A 25,429-nucleotide genomic window follows, 5' to 3' on the forward strand; every position below is an offset into this window, starting at 1 on the left:
ATAATAATAATAATAATAATAATAATAATGATAATAATGATAATAATAATATAACAATAGACAGAATAAAACAATATATGGCCCCCTATAGCAATTACCCGCAGCATGATTACATTTTCGAATCAACAAACATGGATAGGCACAAGGAATATGCGTGTTTCGGATTCGAAATAACGCCGTAACCATCGGAATAGCGCACCCGTTTTCTTTTTTTCGGAATAATGAACACCACGGAAATGAATAAATGATTTCAAACTAAGAATCCATCGTAATTCTTGCCTTAAAGATTTTCCTCCCTTCTATATTTTATTCCTGAACTATTCCCAATGCCCGAATAAAATAATGACTAGTTTGTTACTCTGAAACATGGTGTTGTGAGTTAAGGAAGTTCGTTTATCCGAAAACGAAAGGATTGACACTCCGAAGGTTTGCTATACCCATCGAACAATGGGGGAAACAAAATAATAGTAATACATTTTATTTTCACACTAGGTACGAACATCTACAAGGTGTAAGGAATTTGCGTGTTACGGAACATTTTATCACTTTCGCATCAGCGAACTTTACGTGCATTGGGTACTACAAAAATGCCTCCCCCCCCCAAAAAAAAAAAATGTATATATAATTACACCAACGCTTGAGCATAACAACAAACAAGCAATCAAACAAACAAATAAACAACTTAAGATTTAATCTCATAGCTGCTTTGAATATTTCACGTTCCGTCTGCATGACTGTATATATACTTCTTTTCAGAATTATCTCTCGCTTCCCGCTTCACAACTAGGAAATAAACGATGTCAAACTACAGGTATATAAGAATTAAACTTATTGTCTTACTCTGAATATAAAATTCATTATTTCAAAAGTTCGTTTATCCTTGAATACAACAGGCTCGATACTACAGTACTCCGAAGGTTTGCTAATCCGACAATAACGCACCTATCCAATCACAAACATTCGTGCATTTTCGAATTATGAATCATAATTTGACTATCACATTTACGAACATCTATTTTTCGTGTAGGGAAGTCGCGTGTATCTGAATGTTTCATTTTCGTCCTAATGAACCTTATGGGTGCATGGGTACAACGAACATGAACCTCAAACCCCCCCCCCCCCCAAAAAAAAAAAAATAAAATAAAAAAAGAAAGAAAGAAAGAGCCAAGTCAAACTAAGAATCAGTCTGAATTAGTCGCTTTGAAAATTCCACGTACCGTCTGAATTATCTCTCTGTCCAATAAAGAAATAAACGATATCAAACTAAGAATTAAACTTATTGTCTTGTTTTGAATATTACTTTTTTTTTTGCTTTTCTGGGGCCCGTTGCATAAAACTTACCATTGAATTTCAATAGTAACTACCGTCAGCATCAATGATTATAAAATTTACCGCTGATTTAAGACTTACCGCATAGAAAGGAGCGGTATCAAGTCCAGCGGTAAGGGTTTTATGCAACAGGGCCCTGATTCAATAAAAAAACGGGCAATGTAACGCGCAATTGCTGAAGAAAGAAAATATATTTAATGACCAAATAACGGCGAACAAATCCTTCTAATTTCTTTTTTCCTCTTTTTGGGGGTTAATTTTCTTTCTATACTCAAATGGATTTTACGTACACGCAATTTTAGTGAAACCATTTTCTTTTTGGTCGGCATTCTACGATAAGGTTCCTGTGGGTTCCTGTGGGTTCACCCACGCCAAAATTGCGTGATTTCTCTTAAATACTATGAACCCGAATGATCTCTGATTGGTAATTTAGTCTATTTCATGATCAACAGTTGTTTATTTTCTGCTTGTAAAAAAACAAAAAACAACACGTGAACAATTAGTAGGCCTTATACTGGGTCTTGTCATGTATCGTACATCTCTGTTTCGTTCAGCCGAGCGAGCCATGCCATGGCAATTGCGACGCACATACGGCGCACTCGCCTTTCCCACACGTGCACATTCCCTGGTTACATGCAGCCCGCATACCAACATGTGATGTATCAGGTGACTTACAAATGCAGTGAATAATCTGCTAACGGTGCCGTACTTACAGCTAGGGTAAGGGAAACTAAAACTTTTACAAATTGCTTCAGTGAAAACGGCATCGATGTATGTATACATGTTACCATTCTTAATAGTATTATGTGAATCAGGTGAATTCCACGCCTGTCTACTGTTCTCATTCCCGACCGCTGTGCTACTACTAGTACTTGTTGAGTCTAATCTTGCAGTGATTCTTGCCGGCTAGCGGCTGTGGATGTGGCCACTACACACACACGTGTGTACTGTATTCCATGTGCGCCTTGGATCACGGACGCTTTTAACGAAATTTGGACGAAACTGCCGAGCTCCGAACACGCATTTTCCGAACGAGCAACGCATTTGCCGAACGAAATTGAGCGGGCGGTCGTGCGTGAAATGCGTCCACAAAGCGTCAGAATCGTTGCTACTGGATCGATAACGAAATTTCGTCCAAATTTCGTCCAAATTTCGTTGCTACTCGATCGATAACGAACTTTCGTTGGAAAACGAAATTGACGGAGGCGTTTCTTATTGCGCGTACTGTATATATGTGTCTATAACTTCTGACATGTATTTGTGCATCTTTAACAAGTGCTTTTGAAACTTAGTTTGAGTGCTAAAACTTGTGATAAAGTGAGAGTGAGTGAAAGGTACAGAAACTATGACACTTTCTGTTTGGGATATATAAGTGGATATACATTGTAGATAATTCTGTGTGTTATAACCAAATGCATAAGTTGCTGATACTGGATTATAACACACAGAATGTGTATGCAAAGTGTCCTTTGTGTAATAAGAGAGTTCACTACCCTGTGATATTTTCACATCTTTTCACAACTTAATGTACACATGTAGCACCTACCACTGTACCTATCCCCCACCTTGTTAAAGGACAAGTTCACCTTCATAGACATGTGGGTTGAGTGAATGCAGCAATATTAGTAGAACACATCAGTGAGAGTTTGAGCAAAATCAGACAATCCGTTAAAAAGTTATGAATTTTTGAAGTTTCTGCTCAGTCACGGCTGGATGAAAAGACTACTATAGCTTGTGATGTCACATGAGTACAACGATATAAAGAAAGAACAAAGAAAATTCAACATATTTCCATTTTTCTCGCATAACAAAAGAACACTCGACTTCTCTCTTTCAGAAGGCAGGGGGAATAATATTACCCTTAACATACGTCAGTAGCAAGTCGAAGAAATGTGCACTTTATTCAAATAGTAAAGTTTTGTGAAATTCTCTTTTTATTTTCCTTATATAGTTGTACGCATGTGACATCATACACTGTAGTAGTCTTCTCTTCCAGCAGTGACTGCGCAGATACTTAAAATATTTGTAACTTTTGAACGGATTGTCCGATTTTCCTCAAACTTTCACTGATGTGTTCTACTAATATTGCTGCATTCTCTCAATCCTTATGTATATGAAGGTTGACTTGTCCTTTAAGTGATGTGATCATAGAAATACAATGAATTTATTACAAAGTAGCAGTTTAATTGTGATGGACCCAACTTTGACTACACTAATCAGTAGTTGGGTATCACTTTATGATAAAAACATGCATAAAATTGTGGAATGATTTTGTCCACAGTCAACTCACAGGATAGGGATGGTACAAATTGTATGCTATTGTTGATGGTTATGTACGTATGTAAATGGTAATAAGATACATAGATATATAACTATACATACTTTTACAATATCCATAGTAACATTCTAAAATGTAAACATTGGAAACCAGAATGGTAAGCCAGAACTATGTTTAATCAAAACAATGTACAACACTCTGTACCAATTCAACAACAATAACAACTTTTATGTTATGCATTATTACACAATTTACAGCTTCATTCTTAAAGACATGCCATGGCTTGAAAAATAAGCCCACATGCACAACCTCAGCATATATTCAAAGAAATGCAATATAGATATCTTGGGATTTTTGCTCGATTCTGTATTCACCAATGCCATGAATAGATAGTACAATACTTCTAACCCACTCAGCCATCTGTCCTCAAACGGTTAGCGATAGATATCCATACGGATGTACTTATGTGAGGTTAACCAGATGGACTCTCCTACCAGGCTCTAGTTTTATTTTAAGAGACACTGTGATATGGAAATCAGTGGCATCCCAACAGGAAATAGCAATTTTGATACCATTTTGTCACTCTGCCAATTGTACTATAAAGCAACTTGTGCTTTCTGTCTTGTATTTTATTCCTCCTAGTAAGTTATTAAAGGATGTAAACTTCTTATAGAACGCATTGTTGGTGTGGTCTTGAACAAAAGTAGACTTATCTACTCATGTATGTGGCCTAAAATGGCAATTCATGTCATCAAAAAAACATCATCCGTTGACATCATCCGTTGTTTTAGCATTTTTATAACAAAAATGTTTGTGATAAACAAGTTGTTTATATTATTGTGACAAAATAAGGTTTGGTATTTTCTCAATGTCTGGAAGATGTCTCAAGTGTATGGGATAAAATGGGATTGGAGCAGCCCTTCACTGGAAACAAACTAAAGAGAAAGAAAAACCCAAAGACAGTGTATAGCCTGACCAATAGTTTGAGGCGTACCATTAGTGTAAAACCAGAAACATTCGCGGCATAAAACTTTTGCGAATTGGAGCAGACTTCCTTTTTCGCTGCACAAGACTGCATTCAATGCATAGTGCAGACAAGACTTTCACATGCATTTTGCTTTCGCAGATCTTGGCTTCTTTTGAAATTTGCAAAAGTTTCACGCACTTGAAAATTTCTTGTTTTACAGTTGTAGTGTTCTCAAGTCCAAAGAATTCAGCTTTGATCTCCAAATGGAGGCACAGAGCCTTTAAGCTGTAGCAGATGACATTGTATCGAAGCTGGGACAGCAAGTTGAATGAATCTAGAGCCAAATATAGTCCATTGGTTTTTGCACTGTGATACAGCTGAAAGTGTGTTACATCACACTTGACCCTGTTTATTTTTTCAGTTGTTCAAAGCTGAATGCACATGAGAAATAAATTGAAGAGCTGAATAACAGACTAGAAGAATTTTCTCTACGTTAGATGTGAAAAAAGTCATGGAATTGGGTGTTAGAATTAGATAAGTTGATAAAACGTAATGAATATAATGCTTTTGCTTAATCTTCATCATTATATGTACATATTGCTTTGGGTGTGCCCATTCCATAACATTCCATAACAGTCTATGACATTCCATACATTACCAGGGTGTTGAGGCAGAATCGGGGTTGATTTTACCCACTTTTGAGAATGCATTATGTGACTGGTATTTTAGGTCCAGGCAGAAGAGGCTCAAAGGTTATTTTTAGATGCCCCTTGCATGCATTTCTGTGTGACTTATCTAGGAGTAATTGGTTTTTTGGCACTGCTTGTCCCAGTCTGTCTCTTATGCTACATACATCCCTCGTACATCCCAATTGGACATGTCAATATATGGCAGAGTTGGTACCGACTTAGCCTTTAGCCAAGGCCCTCTCATTATATGGTGGTGAGCAAATGGGGGTGAACGAAGTGAGCCCAGCCAAGCGGCACAGCACGAGGGCCTTTTGAGATCTTATTCGCATCCTTATATTAGCCCATTAAATGACTGATTTTTGCTCCACGAGTTGGGGAACAAAAATCAACCAATCAGCATGTCTCTCTGTCTGAGCCCAATTTGAATACGGTCAATGCAATCCACAGACCTCCTCGTGATGTCAGTGATGCATGCAAACAGGCTGGACAATGCCAAGTGGGCAGTGTCCCTTTCCATTGGTCGACTGGAACCTGTTAATATGATTATTCAGTAGGGTTCCTGTGATCATGAATAATAATGTGTGAAGCAGATCTCAAAAGGCCCTTGTGCTCAGCTGGGCTCGCTTTGCTTGCCTGTTATAGTCATACTGCGAGAAGGCCTTGACAAAAGGCTAGTACCCACTTTGATGCAGCCTCAAGTGAAAATATAATCTGAAAGCCATGAAAAGAAGCTAACACTCTTTGCATGTGTGCATATTATTGCTCTTTTAATGTGAATAGAACCCTGTTTGCAATGTGATCAGCAGCAACAGTAGCTGATTATAATCACCCTAGCTACTTATCAGCATAAGATTTATTGATATTAGTCCATTATTCCTGATGGGAAAAAAATGAGAAGAACCATTCATTCTAGACTTATTGTACAGAACTCAGAAGCCACTTTGAAATCATGTTCATGTATATTGTGTATTCCTTGACAATTTAGAGAATTGATTTTACTCATTTCTGTTGTAGCCTTTTGCAAAACAAAACAAAAATATAGTAACATCATTGATGATACGGATCTGATGATTTTTTTCATCGCTAGCTGGCAAGTTGCAGATTGAGGAATACATTAGTAAAGTTTTGGTAAGACCTGGAACTGGTAGAGGTTAAGACAGAGAGCAGGCTTTAGTACCAGAAGATTTTGTGCCACTTCCCAGGGTCGGGATAAAGAGAGTTTTTCTCACCAGCGCATCGCAGCTGACTCAAGGAGCTTCAATCTTCAAAGCCGTGGCCAATAAAGGCATGATCCCGCTCCTTTCCCCCCAAGTTTTTCACAGGCAAAGATTACTGAGACAAAGCAAAATTAAAAGCACCCTCTTAGAAATTCTATTCATGCGCAGAGAAAATTTGCAGCCAACTCATCAGCATTTTCCCCAACTTTGCATGGGTGATAATATCAAATCTTAAGCAATTCAATTTATCTTTAAAATTCCATATTATTTAAGGTGTAATGATTAAAGTAATTGCCACCAATATATTATAAGTATTCCAATCAAGTGACACATTTACCTGTGGAGTTTAAGAAGCATTATGAAAATAGTGAAAATGGAAAATAGGGAAAAGGTTTGATGTGTTATAGGAAGGAAAGATTTTGTTGTAAGACAGAAAAACTGCAACAGTAAACATTACTCTGTGTAACCTTTAAAGAATGCCATAAGTCATCGCTGTATCCCTTCTACCACACTTAACTTCCTGTGCTAGGGAAGACGGGAGGGGGGCAAAGAGATAAAGTTTTTGAAGGGGTGTGCAAAGGGGGTGTAGTATAAAAGGCTAACTGGTCTTAGCACCCTACCCGCAGAGGATCGAGCCCCATGGTGGACAATTAACATGCGTGCCATTTAGCATTAATCATAGCCAAGCACATGCACCTCTGGCCAAAGAAAATTAGAGCCACTGCTGGACAGAGTGTGAGAGAGAGAGATAGAGAGAAGGAGAGAGAGAGTGAAAAAAAAGAAAGAATATGAGTCGCAATCTCGCCCCCTGTGACGCTCTTGTTCTCCCTGTCCCCATTGTATCCCTCTGTCTGCTCCTCTTTGCATACCTCTTGTCGATGCTTTGGCCCGCTGTTCATCCTATCACTTCATTTCTGACGCCACAAGCCACAGTTGCTCATTCCAACCAGCATATGGTTTGATACTGTAGTCTGTATCCAGTTTTCTGCAATGTAACCCAAATAAAAAGAGACATAAGGAATATAAAAGAAGAGGATGACTGGCAGTACGGGAACATCGGAAAAGAAGGTGTGATTGCGCAACTTTGATTCCCAGTCACATGCAGATGGATTTTTAGCGCACACGAGAACCAAATGTTGCCGTGGTTTGTTGATGCAGCACATGTTGTGGATATCAGTTTTCAAAGATGGGGTGCTTACACCAAGGTTAACCTGTTAAGGACGGGCTGATTTCGCTACAACACGCATTTCCCATAGACACTTGCTCGAGTATACTCGGGACTTGTCCTCAACAGGTTGAAGAAGATTAGGTGCACATAGTGTTTGTGATTACCAGTTGGGAACCAATCAGAAGGGGTGAAAAATGATTGGGTAAGTGAACAAGTTTCTAACCTGTGAATCTTGAGATTGGACAGAGTCAAAGGAGATTGACTAACTGACTATAAAGCATAGCAAACACAAACACGTACACACAACCACACAAGAAATCTTACTGTGGAGTTACTACCATGTGAGAATAAATAATGGTAATTGTGATGCATTGTCGTTCATGTAGTAAAGATTGACTGTATTGAAGGTAGAGGGGAATTTCTCATGTGTTATGTACATTGTATTCAAATATTTGTGGCACATTATGCCAATGTGATGGAAACATATCTACCTCCACAGTACATTCATATACATTTTAGGCAAAGATACAAAAGGTATTCTGCAATTTAAAGTTTAGTTATGCATTTGTTAATGATAGACATTTGATAGATTGAAGGATTTCAATTTTTTCTATTATTCAGAAGTCTCAATTGAATTGTGTTGCAGTGGATAGTTCTTTGGCATTATTCAGGAGAAGTTTGACGCATGCCCTCCATTGCAGTTTCAACCCTGATATTCTACACACAATCTTTTTCAACCCTGATATTCTACACACAATCTTTTCATCCAGTAGGTTTTCTGTGATAGTACAATGTATGTAGTACCAGTAGCTCTCTACTGCAAATGGCAGAGAAAATATATGTGGTAAGAAATAATGATAAATACAGTAGACATTTATATAGAGTCTTTATCATGTGTTATGGTTACCCTGTTTTACAATCACTTTAACCCTTTCTCTGTGATGTTCTGACATCCCTATATATGCCTTGCACAGAATCTACAAAGATCCTATTTAAACAAAGGGTGAATAATGATCCTGTTAAACTCTAGGAAGAATATATGCAAATTACAGTCAGAGTAGTGATACAGAAAGCTACTTACAATGTATCATTTCTCTATAAAGCTAAATTACACGTGCAGCTGTACAACCATGGTAGTGGTTGACATCTACATTATGGAAGATGAAGGTCTGAGAAAACAAAGGGCAGTGACCTGAATCCGATCTGGATTCTTGTGACGACTTATCATCTTTAATAGTGGCATTTCCCAGTTATGTCATTTGACATGACAATGCGTAGCGATCCTGAATGCTGATTGGCTGTTGCTATGGAGATTTCTTTTGTTATTCAACACTTTAGTAGGTTGGGTTTCAACAGCGAGTCCTTGATCCATGCTCAGACTCTGGTCCTGAGTTTGTAAATCTCTGCCTGTGTTTATAAAGGATTTTGTCACCAGTGTTCTTAAATGTATTTATATCTGATTGTTTTACAGACAAAACAACTCAAACGTAGTTTGTTTATGTGTCCTTGTATGATTGTCCTGTTGGAGTAGTGATTTAAAAATGTTCAAAATATCTTTTGTATCACAAAACATGCGAACATATAAAATTTTTGCAATAAAGCCTAAAATATAAGGAGATATCAGTATTTTTCTCAATATGCCATAACTGTAGACAGTTTTTATAGTCTGGAAGCATTTCTATTATAACTGTTCACATTTTGTGTATTTAACAATATTTGACATCGATTATACGAATTCAGATTTTTACAGTGGTTATTTCTATCCCCAACTCACACTTTAGAACTATTTTAAAGCACTAATGCTGGGGTTTTGTTTCATCTTCAAATGGTAAAGTATGCCTTTATCTGCATTCATCATGGCATTTATAATCACAACCAATGTAGGAGGTATTGTTATGTAAATATCATTGTCTGTAGTTGATTGTTAATCTTTTCAGACGTGACAGCTCAAGCAGCCACCACCTTTGATAAAAGGATATCTGTGTTATTTTCTCCTCAAGGTTAAACTTAACCTTGAAGGGAAATGAAACTTAAGTATACATGGGGATTAAGTGAATGCAGCAACATTTTAAGTGAAACATATCTGTGACAGTTTGAGGAAAATTGGACAATCCATTCAAAAGTCTATGAATATTCAAAGTCTTGGTGCCACCATCACTGAAAAAGAAAAACTACTTCAGTTTATGAAGTCTCCACGGAACAACGATATAAAAGGAAAATGAAAAGATAATTCCACAAAGTTTATTTTCTTTTAATGTAAAGGACACATTCCTTCTGCTTTAATACTGATATGTGCTAAGGGTATGTCATTGCCTGTGCTTAATGAAAGGGGAAAGTTAATTGCTCTTTAATCATGCTAGAAAAATAAAATACGTTAAATTTTCTGTAAATTTTTCTTTATAGTTGTTCTGCATCGATGTCATGAGCTGTTGTAGTTTTCTCATCCAGCGGTGGCGGCACCAAAACTTTAAAAATTCATAACTTTTGAACAGATTGCCTGATTTTCCATAAACTTCCACTGAAGTGTTTTGTTATTGATGCAGTCATTCAAAATGTACACTTATATTTTTTGGAACTTACCCTTTAGACTTGTATTCTAAGAAGGCCATGGAAGTATGATTCTCATTTTGCAGTTGGCCTCATATTATTAACCTCATGTTGCTTCACATTTCACAAGTATGTTCCACATTGTTTTTTAGTTGGTCCTGTTTGGCGCTGTACTCTCTACAACAGATAAGAGTAAATCATTTTATTTTCATCTTTTTTATTTGTATATCATGATTGGTACTGCTTATTAATTCAACAAGTTCTCCATGTGACAGAAACAGCTTAAATACACCTATACAGGAGGCTCAGATCAATGTGCTATTACTTGTACTGTTAGATGCATGCAGATATTGTAGGTCGCCATTCAAACGGGGGATAGTAACCTCTCCTCTCTGGACCGATGAGCCACGGCTCGTTGCGGCTATTTTCGGTGCCTGTGTACGGTTGTGGTCACAGACGAAAGCCCCTTTGTCAATAGCGTACTTCCTCTACAATTTGACATAACTGCAAGTGTGTGATTCACTCAAACTTGCGCGGACTTTACGGTGGCAGAGCGGTCGGCACCAGTATCTGCCGAGTCCCGTCGCGGACCTTGGCTTCTGCGGAGAGGGATAATGAGGTTAGACGGCCAAGATACGAGCCATGCCAAGCTGATCTAGGGTGTGACCAGCGCTTGGCAGATACACTTATGAACAACAGCAGCGTGGTCAACAAAAGATTGACTTGTATATCTAAAGTTAATGTTCCACACGGTTCAATTTTAAATGCATAACAGCAAGGAAATCAAAATGTAGCTGATCATATCTGGTTTTTGTTTTTATTTTTGTTTTTGTTTTTATGGGGGCTGGGAGAGGGGTGATCAGAAAAGTAGTGATTACAATATCTGTATATTACTGTCTGCAGAATTTGTACAGCCAAGAGTAGCCATCGACCTATTATGCTGAAGTGTTGCAGCAGTAATGTATTTAATGTATGTGACTCTGTTACAGAGATGTAATAATTACATGATTGTGTGGCAGATATTCTTTAATGAGTTTGTATTTGAAACATACATACTCTCCATGACAACAATGAGCTACAGTACTGTTATATGTGAATGGCTGCATGAATTATCATGCATACACTGTACATGCATGTACATCCTTTGCTTAGAACATGGCAATCCCAAGGTGCTATGTGCTGAAAGGATTGCATGAGGTAGGGTCTACTAAAGCTGCTAATGAATTTGAATTTACATTACATTTATGCAAATCCATGCAATTTATGTGGAAAGCAAATTTAAGTTTTTTTTGATGTTACTAAATGTACTGGCCATTAACATCTGTACATAATATCCTAGAGTTGTGTTTCAGAAAAAGCATATGAATGATTATAACAGGTCAAAATTACATGGCATTGTTATCTTTTGAATAACACACATGGGAACTTTTTCCTTCTTTGGTTTATGGAGTAATCGGTCAAAAGAGATATGTTCTTGATATACACGTTAAGTCTCAAAGTGAGATATAGAGACACAGAAACCATGAAGCATTTACCCATAATTTGGAATCAACTGGTCGTACAGAAGTTGTGATAATGATATCAGTAGCGATAATGACAGCACTACTGCTGCTGCTACTTCTACTACTACTACTACTACTACTACCACCACCACCACCACCACCACTACTTATATTGATTGCAATACTTACCACAAATAATAATGGAACAGTAATTATGGTTGTAATGGTAACCATTTTTCCATTTTGCATTTCCACCCTGTCATAATTCATAAAACATGGGATGCTATTATGTAAAGGACTGATGGATTGATAAAAAAAAAAATGGCATGGACTATAAAAGTTGTATCTCTCCCCGATGAAAATGCACTACCCACTATTAAAGAAATGATATCTGAGAAATGTGCTAGGTTACACCCTGGTTACACTGCCTATCTGGAAGACTGTTATATTTGGGGGAAATTAGCTTCTTAAAAGACTCCTTTAAGTGTGGCCACAACTTCCTTACCGGATTGGATGAGATGAGGAAAGATAGGTCCAAACCATCTCCAACACTTTCACTTAATATCCAGGTCAGAGTTAGCCTCTCTACAGTCTGACAAAGTCTTCTTTTTTTTTTTTTTTTTTTTTTTTTTTTTTTGGGGGGGGGGATGGGTAGCAGTCATGATTTATGTTTATGATGCTGTGCTTATGTGTATGTGTAGGGAGGCCTTCTGTAGTTAGTGTGTTTTTTTCTCCCCCCCCCCCCCCTTTCCCCTCTCTTTCTCTCTGTTAGGCTATAAAAGAATGATTCAATGCACAATTGTGCCAGTTCATTTTGTTTCACTTCTGAATGTGTGTACAAATTTGTAGACTTTATCTCTTTCAGAATGTTTAATGAATAGGTATCCATTATGATTTTGACACTTTGAGGAATATGTTCAATTAAGACTTCCCCTCGAAGATGAAACAGTAGATAGTAATTTCAGCAAACATGTACGATGATCATCCTCTGCAATGGCAAAATTTATATAATATGGATGTATCAACCCACCTGTAACAGAGTATTGACTATATTGAACCTTTAGCAGATGAAAGTATGTTGATGTAGACTGAAAGCAAGGCTAAGTCACAGTTCTACACCAGATTGAGGAAATTAGACTTGTATGCTATTATACAGCTCCTCATAAGTGTCACAACCTGCTTTACTGCCACCTGTTGACAACTTTTCTCAGTATGAGGATAGACATACAATGTAAGAAAAGAGGAGTGGAGGGCTGGGGTGAGGGGTAAAGGGGGGGGGGGGTAAGATATTACCTGTTTTGGGTTGCTTCAAATCTAGTTGGGCTCCTGTAAAGCCTATCTTGGATGCACTTTATCTCAGCAAGCACAGTCTGCTAATTAAACCTTTCCACAGATTTATGCGGACTTCAAACACCCGCTACTTGCTTCCGTTTCGTGTGCAAAATACCCAAGGACTTGTGTTTATTGTGTATGAGTGGTACTTTATTCTATCAATGTATTTCTTGCTTATTGCTTGATTTCTATGTCCTACTTGGTGAGAAAATATAAGATTATTTCCTGTCAGATATTTGCATCATTGATCACAAATTAAGCAATATTTGATTTCATCTGTCAGTGATCATATAGCTGAAGGATAAGAAAAAATGCATTATATGTGTACATTATGCATCAAAGTGTTGTATGTTATCACCTCAGTGAAAACAATTTTTAAGATATGTCAGAAATATAGCATGTGATTATAATCTTATTTCACAGCAAGGATATCTAGTTAGAAACAGTTATAGAGAGATATTGTGAGATTATGGACAGTAAAGTAGTTCAAGGAGGGTGGCATAGAGAAAAAACATTTTCAAACCCAGTAATTCACATTTCATGATATTATTTATTTTGTAAGGGAGATGTCTGCTTTAGATATGAAAGTGATTTGAGAAAAATCACATGTAGCCCCTGTATAGGTTAATCTCCACTAAAAAACAAGAATGTTATGTGTTTAGTCAGTATCAACCATATACACATGTACAATTTGTTTGCATGTGAGTGTCTCACCTTTGTGGGTTATATGTTTCTTAATGCTGTAAAACAAGCCCTGTAAGCATTTTTTATAACTCGGAAGGGATTTGGTTGCGTATTAAACTCATGCAGCATACTCTAAGAATTAGGCCAATAATTGGAAACAAAAAGTCTGGAGTTAAAATGTATATTCCTTTCTGGTGCCAAATTAATGAGAGCTCCAAATGGGGTATCTTACAATATGTTTGCATCTATTTTGTAGATTTTATTCAGGTTTCTGAGTTGTGTTTCTCTCAAATATACATTAGGCTTCACTATGCAAAATTTGATACATACATGTAGCATTGAGGTACTCTGTAAAGCCATAGAAACCATGATGGAAAATACATAGTTTGCACTCGTGCCCTGACTCAAATCCATGCTTGTGAAACCTTAATACGATACTGCTGTTCCATTAGATAGGATCTAGCTAATCTTCGCTAATCCAGGGTGCTGCAGAAATTTAATATTTTGTATTTGTGTCTCTCGCAAGTGATCGGACGAATATATACCCCAACTTGAGCCAGAAACGAAAACCCCAACGAAACAAAAGGAAAAAAGAAACAGAAAAAGATGGATGCCTGGTCTGTGGACGTGTGCCAGACAAGTATGAGTGTATGCGATTAAATTCTCGATGAGGGCATATGATCAGGTTCTGAGTCATGACAGAGACAGGGGGAGTGAGAAAAAAAAAAGAGGGTTTAGATTTGAATTCTAGGTTTTCTGCGCAGAAACGTGATGAGGGACGGAAGAAGGAAAAGGAGGAAAAAACAAGAAAAAAATGGAGAGAGAGAGAGAAGGGAGGAAGAAATCAGACTTTTAGGAGGAATAGAGGAATGTCGTGTCTTGTTAGTATGAGATCTGCATGGAAGGTTTTGAAACATCTGTCTACATTCTACAAGTAACTTTTTTACTGGCATACATGTATGTGGCTCATGCTGCCTACAGGTTTACCATCGAGACATCAAAGAATTCTCCAAGTTTCCATTCAGCAGTGAGAGAATAGAAATTATCCTTATCTCCACTCAGTTCATGAAGCCTTACCTTTAGAAATCTTTAAATACAGAAATAAGTGGTGTTTTTTTTAATTCAGTGGAATGCAAGGACTGTGTGGATTGTTTAACATGTCTTTAATACTGTATGGCTTGTCCTCTCATTGAGTTCACTAATATGATAATGTGGTACCTCATTATTATGCAAAATGAGGACCACTGTAACTACTGTAGATTCGTGTGTATGGGTCTGACCCTCTCCCCCCCCCCCCATCATTAAAAAAAAACAACAACAACAACCAAACAAATGAGAGCAGTCATGATTAGAGAAGTTGAGTATGGGATCAAGGTGAAGTGCCAATTATTCGTGGGACTGGCAAAAACTACCAAGAGTAATCACTAATAATCCAGGGAATGTACAAAGTGTAAATCTACTAAGTATACAAGCTGTAGAGGATTTTAGATATCTGTGCAAAACCTCAGCATTTTGTGTTGCCATACTGAACTTGGGGGTAATTTGTCAATTTAAAGCTTTTGTTCAGTCCAGGACATAAATGATTTCAGAATCAAGCAAATTTGTGTGCATACATTGTATATGTTTGGTTGCACGTTTACATAATTGATATGAACATATCATCTGTATATAAACATATGAAAAATATGAAAAATAATCTTTAAAAATATAAAGAAGTAACGAATATACAGACTGTCTTTCCCTCATATCACCAGAAGTGCAGATTTACAATCATTTTGAAATAGCTTCAAAGGTAAAATATACACATGCACTCTGTGCTTGTGAATGTACACTGTATGTTGCTGCTAGAGTTGGTTGACGCACATTTTCAAATTTTATGAATATTGGATATTTTCATCAAACGGGTCATTTGTAACGATCAGAAAACTTGACTCAGACTCACCTACCATAGCAACAACTAATGTTTTGCTAAATACATACCAAGTATTTAAGTGCATCTACTATGAGTTAGATAGGAATTTAACCCTTTACTATAATTGTTCTAGAAAAAAAAAAAATATCCATAATCACTTCAAGCCCATTGCCAAAGTTGATAAATTGTTATGTGCATTGTGTTGAGAAAAGGCACAGACTATAAAACGTTTGATCGAGGGTATGCGTCGCTGACTGACAATATATACATGTGCCTGGTTTTTTCAATGCTGACAACTGATGCCAGAGCTACATGTATGCTGATTGTCTTTTTCCTGTGTCTTAACTCTCGTCTCTCAAGCAACTTCGGCATTGATGCGCATTCATTGTGCTTACAGTACAACGTACATGGTAGAGGGTGGAATGGAACGTGGAGGTATAGGGTAGGATACGAAGGGGAAAGTGAATAGGGGATGGGGAGGATGTTATGAGGGGGGGGGGTAGTGGTGGGGTAGGATTGTGTGAGGGGATGGGTAGATGGTTTTAGGGGAAGGGGTATAGGGTAGGATTATGTGAGAGAAGGGGTGGTAGGGTAGGATTATGTGAGCTAGAGAGGGGGTGAGTTAGGGAGGTGGTGTAGGGGTACCATGGAGCAAGGTAATTGCATTGTTGGGGGTGGTGAATAGGGAATAAGTGGATACTATGAGGGATGACTGGGGACAATGTGGTAAGGTCATGTCTCGGGGATGCCAGTTTTCATGCAAAAACCTGAATTCAGGCCCTGGTTGTGTCAAAGTAAAAGGTATTGTTTGCCATTGGGAGCAGTGATTTAAAAAATGTTCAAGTTATCACATTTGATGCATATGTGTATGTCAGTTGTATCACAAAACATCCTACCATGTGAAAATTTTGCAGTAAAGCCTAAAATATAGGAGATATCACTATTTTTCTCAATAAACCACATTTTAAACTGTAGATGGTTTATTCTAGAAACAATTCTAACTATAGTTCACATTTTATACATTTAACAATGCTTGACATTGATTATATGGAAACATTTTGACATTGGTTGTTTCTATCACTAACTCACATTTTAGAACTAATTTGAACCCCTGAAGCTGGGTTTTTGTTTCATCTGCAAATGGTACAATGTAGATAGTGCCTTTAGACCCTTTCCTGTACAAAGTAGCTTAGTTTGCTTTTAGATGAATAATATTCAGGTCCTCCCTTTCATTTAAACTGGCATTATATCCCTGTTTTGTGAGTAAGTAGGTAAGTTAGAGATAGTAAGTTGGGGATGGGTATAGATATAACGTAGGGGTTAGGGATTATAGTCAGGGGAGGGTTGTGTAGCATACAACATGTGCCACTCAATGTGGTGTAGAGCCCCATGTGACTCACCTCGGCACTCCTTTTGCTGCCCTGGTCAATGGCTTGGGGTCCTCCGAAGTGCTGCTATTACTAATGCTGTAGAAATTCAGAGAACATTCGCACATCCCAGCATTCGTAACCCCCTTTCACATCTGCTTTCAAACAACTGCTGCAGGAACATGAACTGTATGTTCAGACAGTAGCTATTGTGTCATGGGGGAACCCCCCCCCCCACATAGAAGTTCTCATTTTGACAAAATTTGAAAGCAAACACTGTCTCTGTACGCGATTTTTAAAAAATAATTCCTGCAAGTGATCGTGTAAGAGCCTGCAAAAAGGTGCAACGTCCTTGATGCCCAACTCAGCCGTGCCTCAGAAAACCAATTTGAGTGTTCAAAATGATCATATCTGATTTTGTCATAAAATGTGACAATATGTGGTTTTATTATTTCAAACAAAATATATCATGTTTATTTATATAAACAATTAATATAAAAATGAATAGTAAACATGAATTTATAAATAACTAGGGAGCGTACGCATGACGAGCAGAACACGGCTGGGAAGAGTTGTGCCTCGGTGACGTCTGACTCTCCGCCAAGACTTGCTCATTAGCATATTCACCATGCAGATTCACACTTTTTCAATCAAAATTTACGAGCTTATTTGATGATTTGAAACTTTGTTTTTGGTGAAAGTAGTTCATTGGAGGTACCAACAACAACAACATATTTTTTTGAAATTCGTGAGGACTGCCTCACTTTGAGGACATTTACAATGTATGTATCAAATTTCAGGTAAATATTTGCAGGCTCGATCATTGTTGAGCATACGTGTACTAGGGTCTCAATTCAAGTCCAAATGTCAATATGATTCAGCTGATATTCAGAAATGCTTTTGTACTCTTTTAAAAAGATAAGATGAAGTTTCCTTGCCCATTCACCTGGTCTCAACCCTATTTTGCAAGCACAAACACTTGTCGGTTGTAAAGGAGTTTGCAGGGCGGATCCCAGAATTCTGTAAAGGGGAGGTGCCTTTACTAAATTAAAGGGGGGTGCACACCCCCCATTTTTTTCTTTTTATTTCTTTTGTTTTAGCAAAAACAATAATAATAAAGAGGGGGCACGCGCCCGGTGCACCCCGCTCTGGATCTGCCACTGAGTCTGTGCCAAAGCATCTCTTTCATGGTCTTTGCATATATCCCTCCACTGTATAGCTGCTTCAAACAAGGGATAGTGATGACCGTTAATGTGTAGGTGCCACAGCAAGGCAAACACAGGATCTTGAGGTACTCTCTATGGATCTGGGAATCCCACAGTAAGTATGTAATACAACAGCAGACAGAAAATAGAGTGTAGGGCTGAGGCTAAGAAGCAGCCACTCTGTGTACACCGATGCAGTTGAGGGTGTTTAAACCCCATTGTTTTTTAGAGTGAGCTGTTAGTGAGGTCCATAAAAATAGTTCATTTGTTTAGAAAATAATCAATAAACTGGCATGCAGGATCATTTGACTGTGGTATAACCTATGTGACAATTTCTGGGGGCTTGTCCGGGAGTCCAGTAGATACCATTTAGTGCTGGAAAATGGTCAATTAACAGAGTTTTTTCCAAGTGCAAGTGTGTCATTTGTGTGTTTGAGTGTGTGTATGTGTGTTTCGGTTGAGAAAAATTCGTTAACATCTTCATTAGATTACTATAGTTGTTATGAATAAGTTATCTCTTGCATGAGATATTTGTTTTGTTAGAAATGAAATCCTTCTCAGTTTCATTGTTGTCCTGTGTATATTGTATAGTTACATGTTTGTATTATAGCTGTATGTATGTTTACAGTACAAGCCCATATTATGTTCAAGGTAAATTTCAGAAAATTTAGTAAATACCTGTAGTAACCTAGCGTCTTCTAATTTGCATGTGTGTACTATATACACCATATATTTAGCATGTCTAATTTTTTGCACATAGGGACATCTCAACAATTTCATGAGTGGTTAAATTTGCCTTCATGGAGTACAGTAATAAAAGAAAAATTTTAGTGTGTATGCCATAATTGTGGCGGGATCAGAGTTAATATCTTAGATACAGGGTAGCATGTTCTTAAATTCACGAATCAGTACTTTGCAATAAAAACAACTCCATGCAAGAATTCATTGAATTGAATTTCAAATTATTTAAAGTTTCATGAAAATTATATCATTCTAGTCAACAAATTTTACTCTTTGGACTTGTTAAAAATAATTTTAACCTAGGGAGGAATATTGCACTTTTAAAGTCTGCTATAAACAAACACTGAAACTTTTGCTTGTGGTAGGTGTCACAGGTCATGTGGGAGTAGCGACGAAATTGCAATTTTTAAAGCGGTTCCCAAAATGTGTACAAACAAGCCTGTGATGCTAAGTTATCACTTCCTGTCCTGTTGCTCTTAAGGTTATTATCTCACCAGGAATGCCAAATGCTCACTTCATATCGCTATATTTGGTCAAGGGGTCACTCTATTTGTATACACCATTTGCCGCAAGCTGCTTCAGACTTGCACCTGGGCTATTTTTTTCAATCAGTTTGAGGTACTGTGTAGTATTCTAACATCAACAGACCAGCATAAACCTGTAAAAATATCAGGCATATCATGTGATTCGTGGAAAGTCAAGTATCATAGAATTTGAATCCTCTAAGATGTGAAATATTCCTTCCTCCACACATACACACACATGCACACACAGTCATCAGAACATTTATTAATTGCTGATTAAGAAAAAGTACCCACTTTGTGCTAAGCAGATATAAAATTGTTTCTGTATAGAAGAGCTCCTTTCATTGCAGATTTTCCTAAAATGGTAGTTCACAATTTTAGCAATGGACATGCTCACAGTTGCTGTGACAGCTGTGAGTATAGTAAGTTACCATTATAGTAAAGGCTTCCTTGTAGTGGGGCCTAGAATTTCTTAAGTATACCAAAACAAGAGGCTGCTATTAAATGCAAGGTTTATGTTCACACCTTGGTGCAGTTCTACAAAACTATGGTAACTTACAATTAACAGTAACTCGGCAATTAATATAGTCACCGTCAGTGATTTTTTGGCTTTGATTAGCTATGGAATATTGCAGTGTTGCTATAGCAGTTACCATATGCGCTGATTGCAGAGTTACCATTAATTGTAAAATTTTATGCAATGGGTCCCTTGTCCTTACTAATAGCCTTCATTTACATGTACAGACATTTGTACCATGGAACTCTACATTTAACATAAAGCCTAAACAAACTTCCTGATCTTTTGCATTTTGTGATGAGCAGGCATAGATTGGACTACATATGTGGTGTTTTTCATACTTGGAAATAGATATGACTGTATAGCAATAGTTATGATAATAAAAGAAATATTTATTATTATCATTATTATTGTAGTTATAATTATTGTAATCATAATGACTATGATATTTGTTATTATCACTACTCCTGCAATTATCATTACTGTTTGTACTTAGTTAAAGTACATTGTAGTAGCATTGCTGCAGGTCCTTATCATTATCATTATTTGTTATAATAGTAAAAGTCATAATAAAAATAATACAGTTGTAGTTTCATCATTATCATGTGTGCTTTGGTACTGTGTGAAGTCTGTAGTGATTGGCCTGATGTTTAACTACTGAAATTGATTTCATTTATTACCTCCGCCAAGGGAGGAGGTTACATAATATAATGTATGTTTTCATTACCGTTGGTTTGTTTGTTTGTCCGTGTACAAAATAACTCAAATAGTTGTGAACGGATTTGGATGAAATTTGCAGGAAAGGTCGAGAATGACACAAGGAATAGGTGATTAAATTTTGGGAGTGATCCAGAAATTTTTATGGATTTTCTGACGGATTTTCAATATTTTGGTAGGTAGGGTCAATGAACTTGGGAGTTCAAGCTGCACATTTTTTAGGTTTTCATACGCGCACTAAAGTGCATGCTCTAGTTTTTGCTAAGGCAAGGCGCGCCGCGCAGCTGAGGGTTGATGACGTAACAAAAGGCTTCTACAAGTGTATATTGGGAAATCAGGTGATTTTCAGCAAGCATACGTATGGGTGGAAATCACTGATCTCTATGGAAGAACAAGATCATTGGTGGAAATTTTAGCTGCTTGGCGGAGGTGTGCACTCTCAGACTGCTTCTCTAGTTTATTGATATTTTGGAGTAAAAAGTTTGATGAGTTTCATTGTATAAACTGTGGATTGTTCATGCTTTCTACTGATACCCCTAGTGACTGCCAGACAAGATGTCAATATAATATATGAGGACTGAGAAGTAGTATCAGGTGACGGAGGTGACAAGTGTCATCGGCAACTTCCATTGAGTGCCAAAAGGTGCTAAATCACAATAATTGGATTAGGAGTGAGTTGTGTCATCAAATGTTTATCTACATGTAGTTGCTTTCAGTTTCTAGTCTTACTTATTAAGACGCTTGTAGCTTCAATCTGGCATTGAAGGATTTTGTTTTATTTTTTTTTTACATGCATTTCATGTAATTTGGGAGTACTGTTTGTGCCGTGTGTTGACTTCCATTCGTTTCAAAAGTGTGTTTGTTTGTGAACACCTTTTGCTCTTTGTAAATTTGAGTGGTCAAATTGATATGCCTCTTGTGTAATAAATGGAGATCACATCATACTGATGAAAGTGAACAGGCTAACAGGATATGCCCTAAATGTGCATCCACTGTGCAGGGTAGGATCATTTAGTGACATGCCCCTCTCCCCTCCCTCCCTCCCACACCACCCAAGAAACAAGGAAAGAAAGGAAGAAAAATGAAATAACACCCTTATGGCAATTAATGAACAGCTGTAATCTACCCTTTGAAACTTGAGAACATATGTTGCCAGTATTATCTCTCTTGGTGCGAAGATGTAGTCTGTGTAGGTTGTGATAATTGGTGTGCTAATAGCCTGTGCTATAGATACAGAGGTACATAATACAGTATACTAGAACTACACTGTGGGTACAGTCTTCGAGTGTGACTGGACCTGGTGCCGGTACTTGTAAGGACCAGTAACAAGGAGCAGTGAGATGGACTGGGCTATGACACCACGAAGGAAAGTGCCTGTGACCGTTGTTTCTATTCAGACTTTTCTCAGATGCTTGTGGATTAAGATTGTATCTCGTACCAGTCTTAAATCCCTATCATTTTGAGGGCTGGGGTATTGTATATACAGTATCCGTGGCCAATTTCTTGTTTGTATTCACAAGCAGCAGTCATTGCATCAGTTTTGCTGTTTGTGGTACTTTTCATTGTTTCATGGCCACTATGCCTGTGACACTGGAGAATGACACTGAGGAAATTTACTTGTGCTTTAATTTTCTGAGTAGAAAAATGAGAGCGTGAGTATTTTCCTGGTATGCATCGTACAGCTTGAGGACTATTTTTGTGGAGTTTCTCCCTTTTAAAGGGATTGTACAGTACTGGTTGAGGTGAGGATTCAGGTTTATAACATTCCTAAGTGAGATAATGAGAAACCTCTTATGAAATATGAGAGAGCATGTAATTTTAAGAAGGATTTAAAGTTTATTTGATGAAAATTGGTTTTCAAATGGCTGAGATATCCCAAAAAGTGATGATAATAAAAGGCGACAGGCCATGCCTTTTATTAGGATCTCTTTGTTTCACCTTGTTTGTGGATATCTCAGCCATTCCAAAACCGATTTTCAACTAATAAACTTTTGATACCTCATAGAATTGCATGCTCTTTGACATCTCATAAAGTGGTTTCTGAATATCTTGCAAAACGTTAAAAGCTAAATCCTCACCTCAACCAGAACTGTACACCCCCTTTAACTGAGGTTGTACTTTATAACTTCCACATAAATAACACAACAGCCAAGTGCAGCAGTAATTTTAGTTAATCTTTGATGTGCACAATGAGTGGGGCATGATATTTGTCCCTATTTTCGACCAGCTATTTTTTGTCTTTACAGGGCTTGTATTGGTGTTGATCCTGCTGTATTTATACCAGTTTTTTCCACTGTAAAGTTAAAGACAAATGTTTTATTGCAAAGACTGACTTGGAGCTCACAATCTTTTGCTTAATTCTCTCGCTTTCTTTGTATTTTGTCTGACAGGTCTAAGCTAAGCTCCCTTTTTGGGATGGACAAGGCAAACAACCAGGGGGGAAATGAGTCGCTAACATTCACAGCACCCAAGCAGCCAAAGAAAGCCAAAGGTAAGACATGCATGCATTGACCAATACAAACAGAGAAATTGTTGAAAGATTAGTTTTAACATTTATTTCTATCTATTTATGCTCCATTCCAACTGCCACCTAAAGCATGCCTTTGTTTGTGGTGCTGCATACTCTTGATTTCCTTGAAAATGAACCCGACTGGATCCAATAGGTACAAGTTCAGGCTAGGCAGCAACATGGAAGTTCCAGGGTTGGCAGGTTAATAACCTTCATCAAGGAAGTATGGTTAAGGATTGTAAAATTGCCTATTCTTTGATTTTGTATGATCGTTTTTAGATGGAATGATTCTTTACATTTTTATTCATTCTTTTATGACATTGAGAAAGTTTTTTTTTTTGTGTGTGTGTGTGTACCATTTTAGGGTTTAAAAATATCATGTTCAGATGTATTATGTTTAACAAGCAAATTCACATTTATATGTTTTTTTGTTGTTTCTTTTTTTGTCCTTATTTTTGTGATTTTCATTTTTTTTTTCTCTCTCTCACAGATCAGCCACAGCAGCAGAGCCAGGGTGGGCAGTCTGCATTACTACTAGCCGTGGCGGTCCATGCATACAGATTGTGAGTATACAGATGGCGGTAGAAGGAAGATATGCATATGACATGACATACAGTGTATTTTTTTACTACTTATCTACATGGTAGGGTGTTCCTTCACTACAATGATATGGTCCTTCAAATGCACCCACTAAGCTTTGAAGTTTTCCTTAATCAACAGCACTCCATCTGGAGTTCATTAGTTGACATTATATGCAAAGATGCTCAAAACACTTTTGAAGTTTGATAAGAGGTTTTGTTTTGTTGGTTTTTTTATTCCATATTCTGCATTGTACAAGTACATTGTAAATCATTAATATAGCAATAAATTGAAATGTTTAAAAGTTGTTTAATACAATAAATGAGAAAACTGAGACTTGTAAAATAAGAGGAAGCTACATAGAAGCATTTCTTGTGAGGCATAAATTCCCAAAAGCTAGTTTAAAGTGACTTCTTATATGAAAATTTACAGTTGTATGGAATGACAAGCTATTAAGTGGGAAAATGCATACATTAACTAATTTTGTAGAAAAAAAATGCATTAATACAATAGGTGAAATATTTTCTGGATAAGTATTATTGTCCCCGCCGAACGAGTTCGAGCAGGGGACTATGAAACGGGCTCCGTACGTGTGTGTGTCTGTGTGTCCGTCTGTCCGTCTGTCCGTCTGTCCGTCCGTCCGTCCGTCTGTGCGTCCGTGTGTGATCAAAATATTCAAAATGCTACTCCTTCGCCATTTCTAACCCGATTTTGATTCTGTTTGCTTTATATGATAGCACTACATGGGAGCTTTGAAACTTCTATTCAGAATTTCAGTTGTGACCTTTGACCTTGACCTTTGACCTATATTGTACATTTTGCTTCAAAATGCTACTCCTTCGCCATTTCTAACCCGATTTTGATTCCGTTTGCTTTATATGATGGCACTAGGTGAGGGCTTCAAAACTTCTACACAGAATTTTGACCTTTGACTTCTTTGACCTTTGACCTTGATTTTTGACCTATATTGTACATTGGCTACAAAATGCTACTCCTTCCCCATTTCTAACCCGATTTCGATTCCGTTTGCTTTATGTGATGGCACTAGGTGAGGGCTTCAAAACTTATACATAGAATTTTGACCTTTGACTTCTTTGACCTTTGCCCTTGATCTTTTTACCTATATTGTACATTTTGCTACTAAATGCTACTTCCGGCGGGGACATATATTACGCACCGCGTAATTTCTACTTTTCCTTGTTAATGATGAAAAGCAGCATCAGGAATATACTATTGTAAATCTTGGAATTTTTAGAAGAATGTTCTTCACCTCAAAATGAAGATTGTGAATCTGCTATATTCTTTCTAAAAATTTATTGGTAATAGAAAGAATATCTGTTGTGATAAAAATTGATTATTGAATCAGATTGAATCTCTTATAATTTTCTCTGTTTAGTATGTTGAGCAAGATGAATATTTTATTAAACAGAAGGTTTTACCATTTACCATATGTTTTAATTGTTCATATTCACATTCATTATAAATTTGAAGAGCAAATCTTGTTGATCTGAAGTACAACAATCTACAGGTATGAACAAGATCTGTTAACCAGGTGCTTATCATGTCTTATCATGTCTCATCTTTCCCCAAACCAATATTCTTGTATAATGACATAGACAATAGGAAAAGGGAATACCACTGTTGA

General features: G+C 37.2%; 1 protein-coding gene across 1 annotated transcript in view; it reads left to right on the plus strand.

The window, feature by feature from the left end:
- LOC139718436 (FK506-binding protein 15-like) overlaps positions 1 to 25,429 on the plus strand; it is a 150,014-nt gene that overhangs the window by 47,993 nt on the left and 76,592 nt on the right. The window contains exons 2-3 of the mRNA XM_071629907.1: positions 23,087 to 23,187; positions 23,696 to 23,768. Coding sequence (XP_071486008.1) covers positions 23,087 to 23,187; positions 23,696 to 23,768 — 174 coding nt within the window. The remainder of the gene's footprint in view (positions 1 to 23,086; positions 23,188 to 23,695; positions 23,769 to 25,429) is intronic.

Source organism: Diadema antillarum, unplaced genomic scaffold (genome assembly GCF_040938485.1).
Source record: "Diadema antillarum isolate AM-2024a unplaced genomic scaffold, OU_Dant_1.0 scf00000094, whole genome shotgun sequence".
Taxonomy (NCBI): domain Eukaryota; kingdom Metazoa; phylum Echinodermata; class Echinoidea; order Diadematoida; family Diadematidae; genus Diadema; species Diadema antillarum.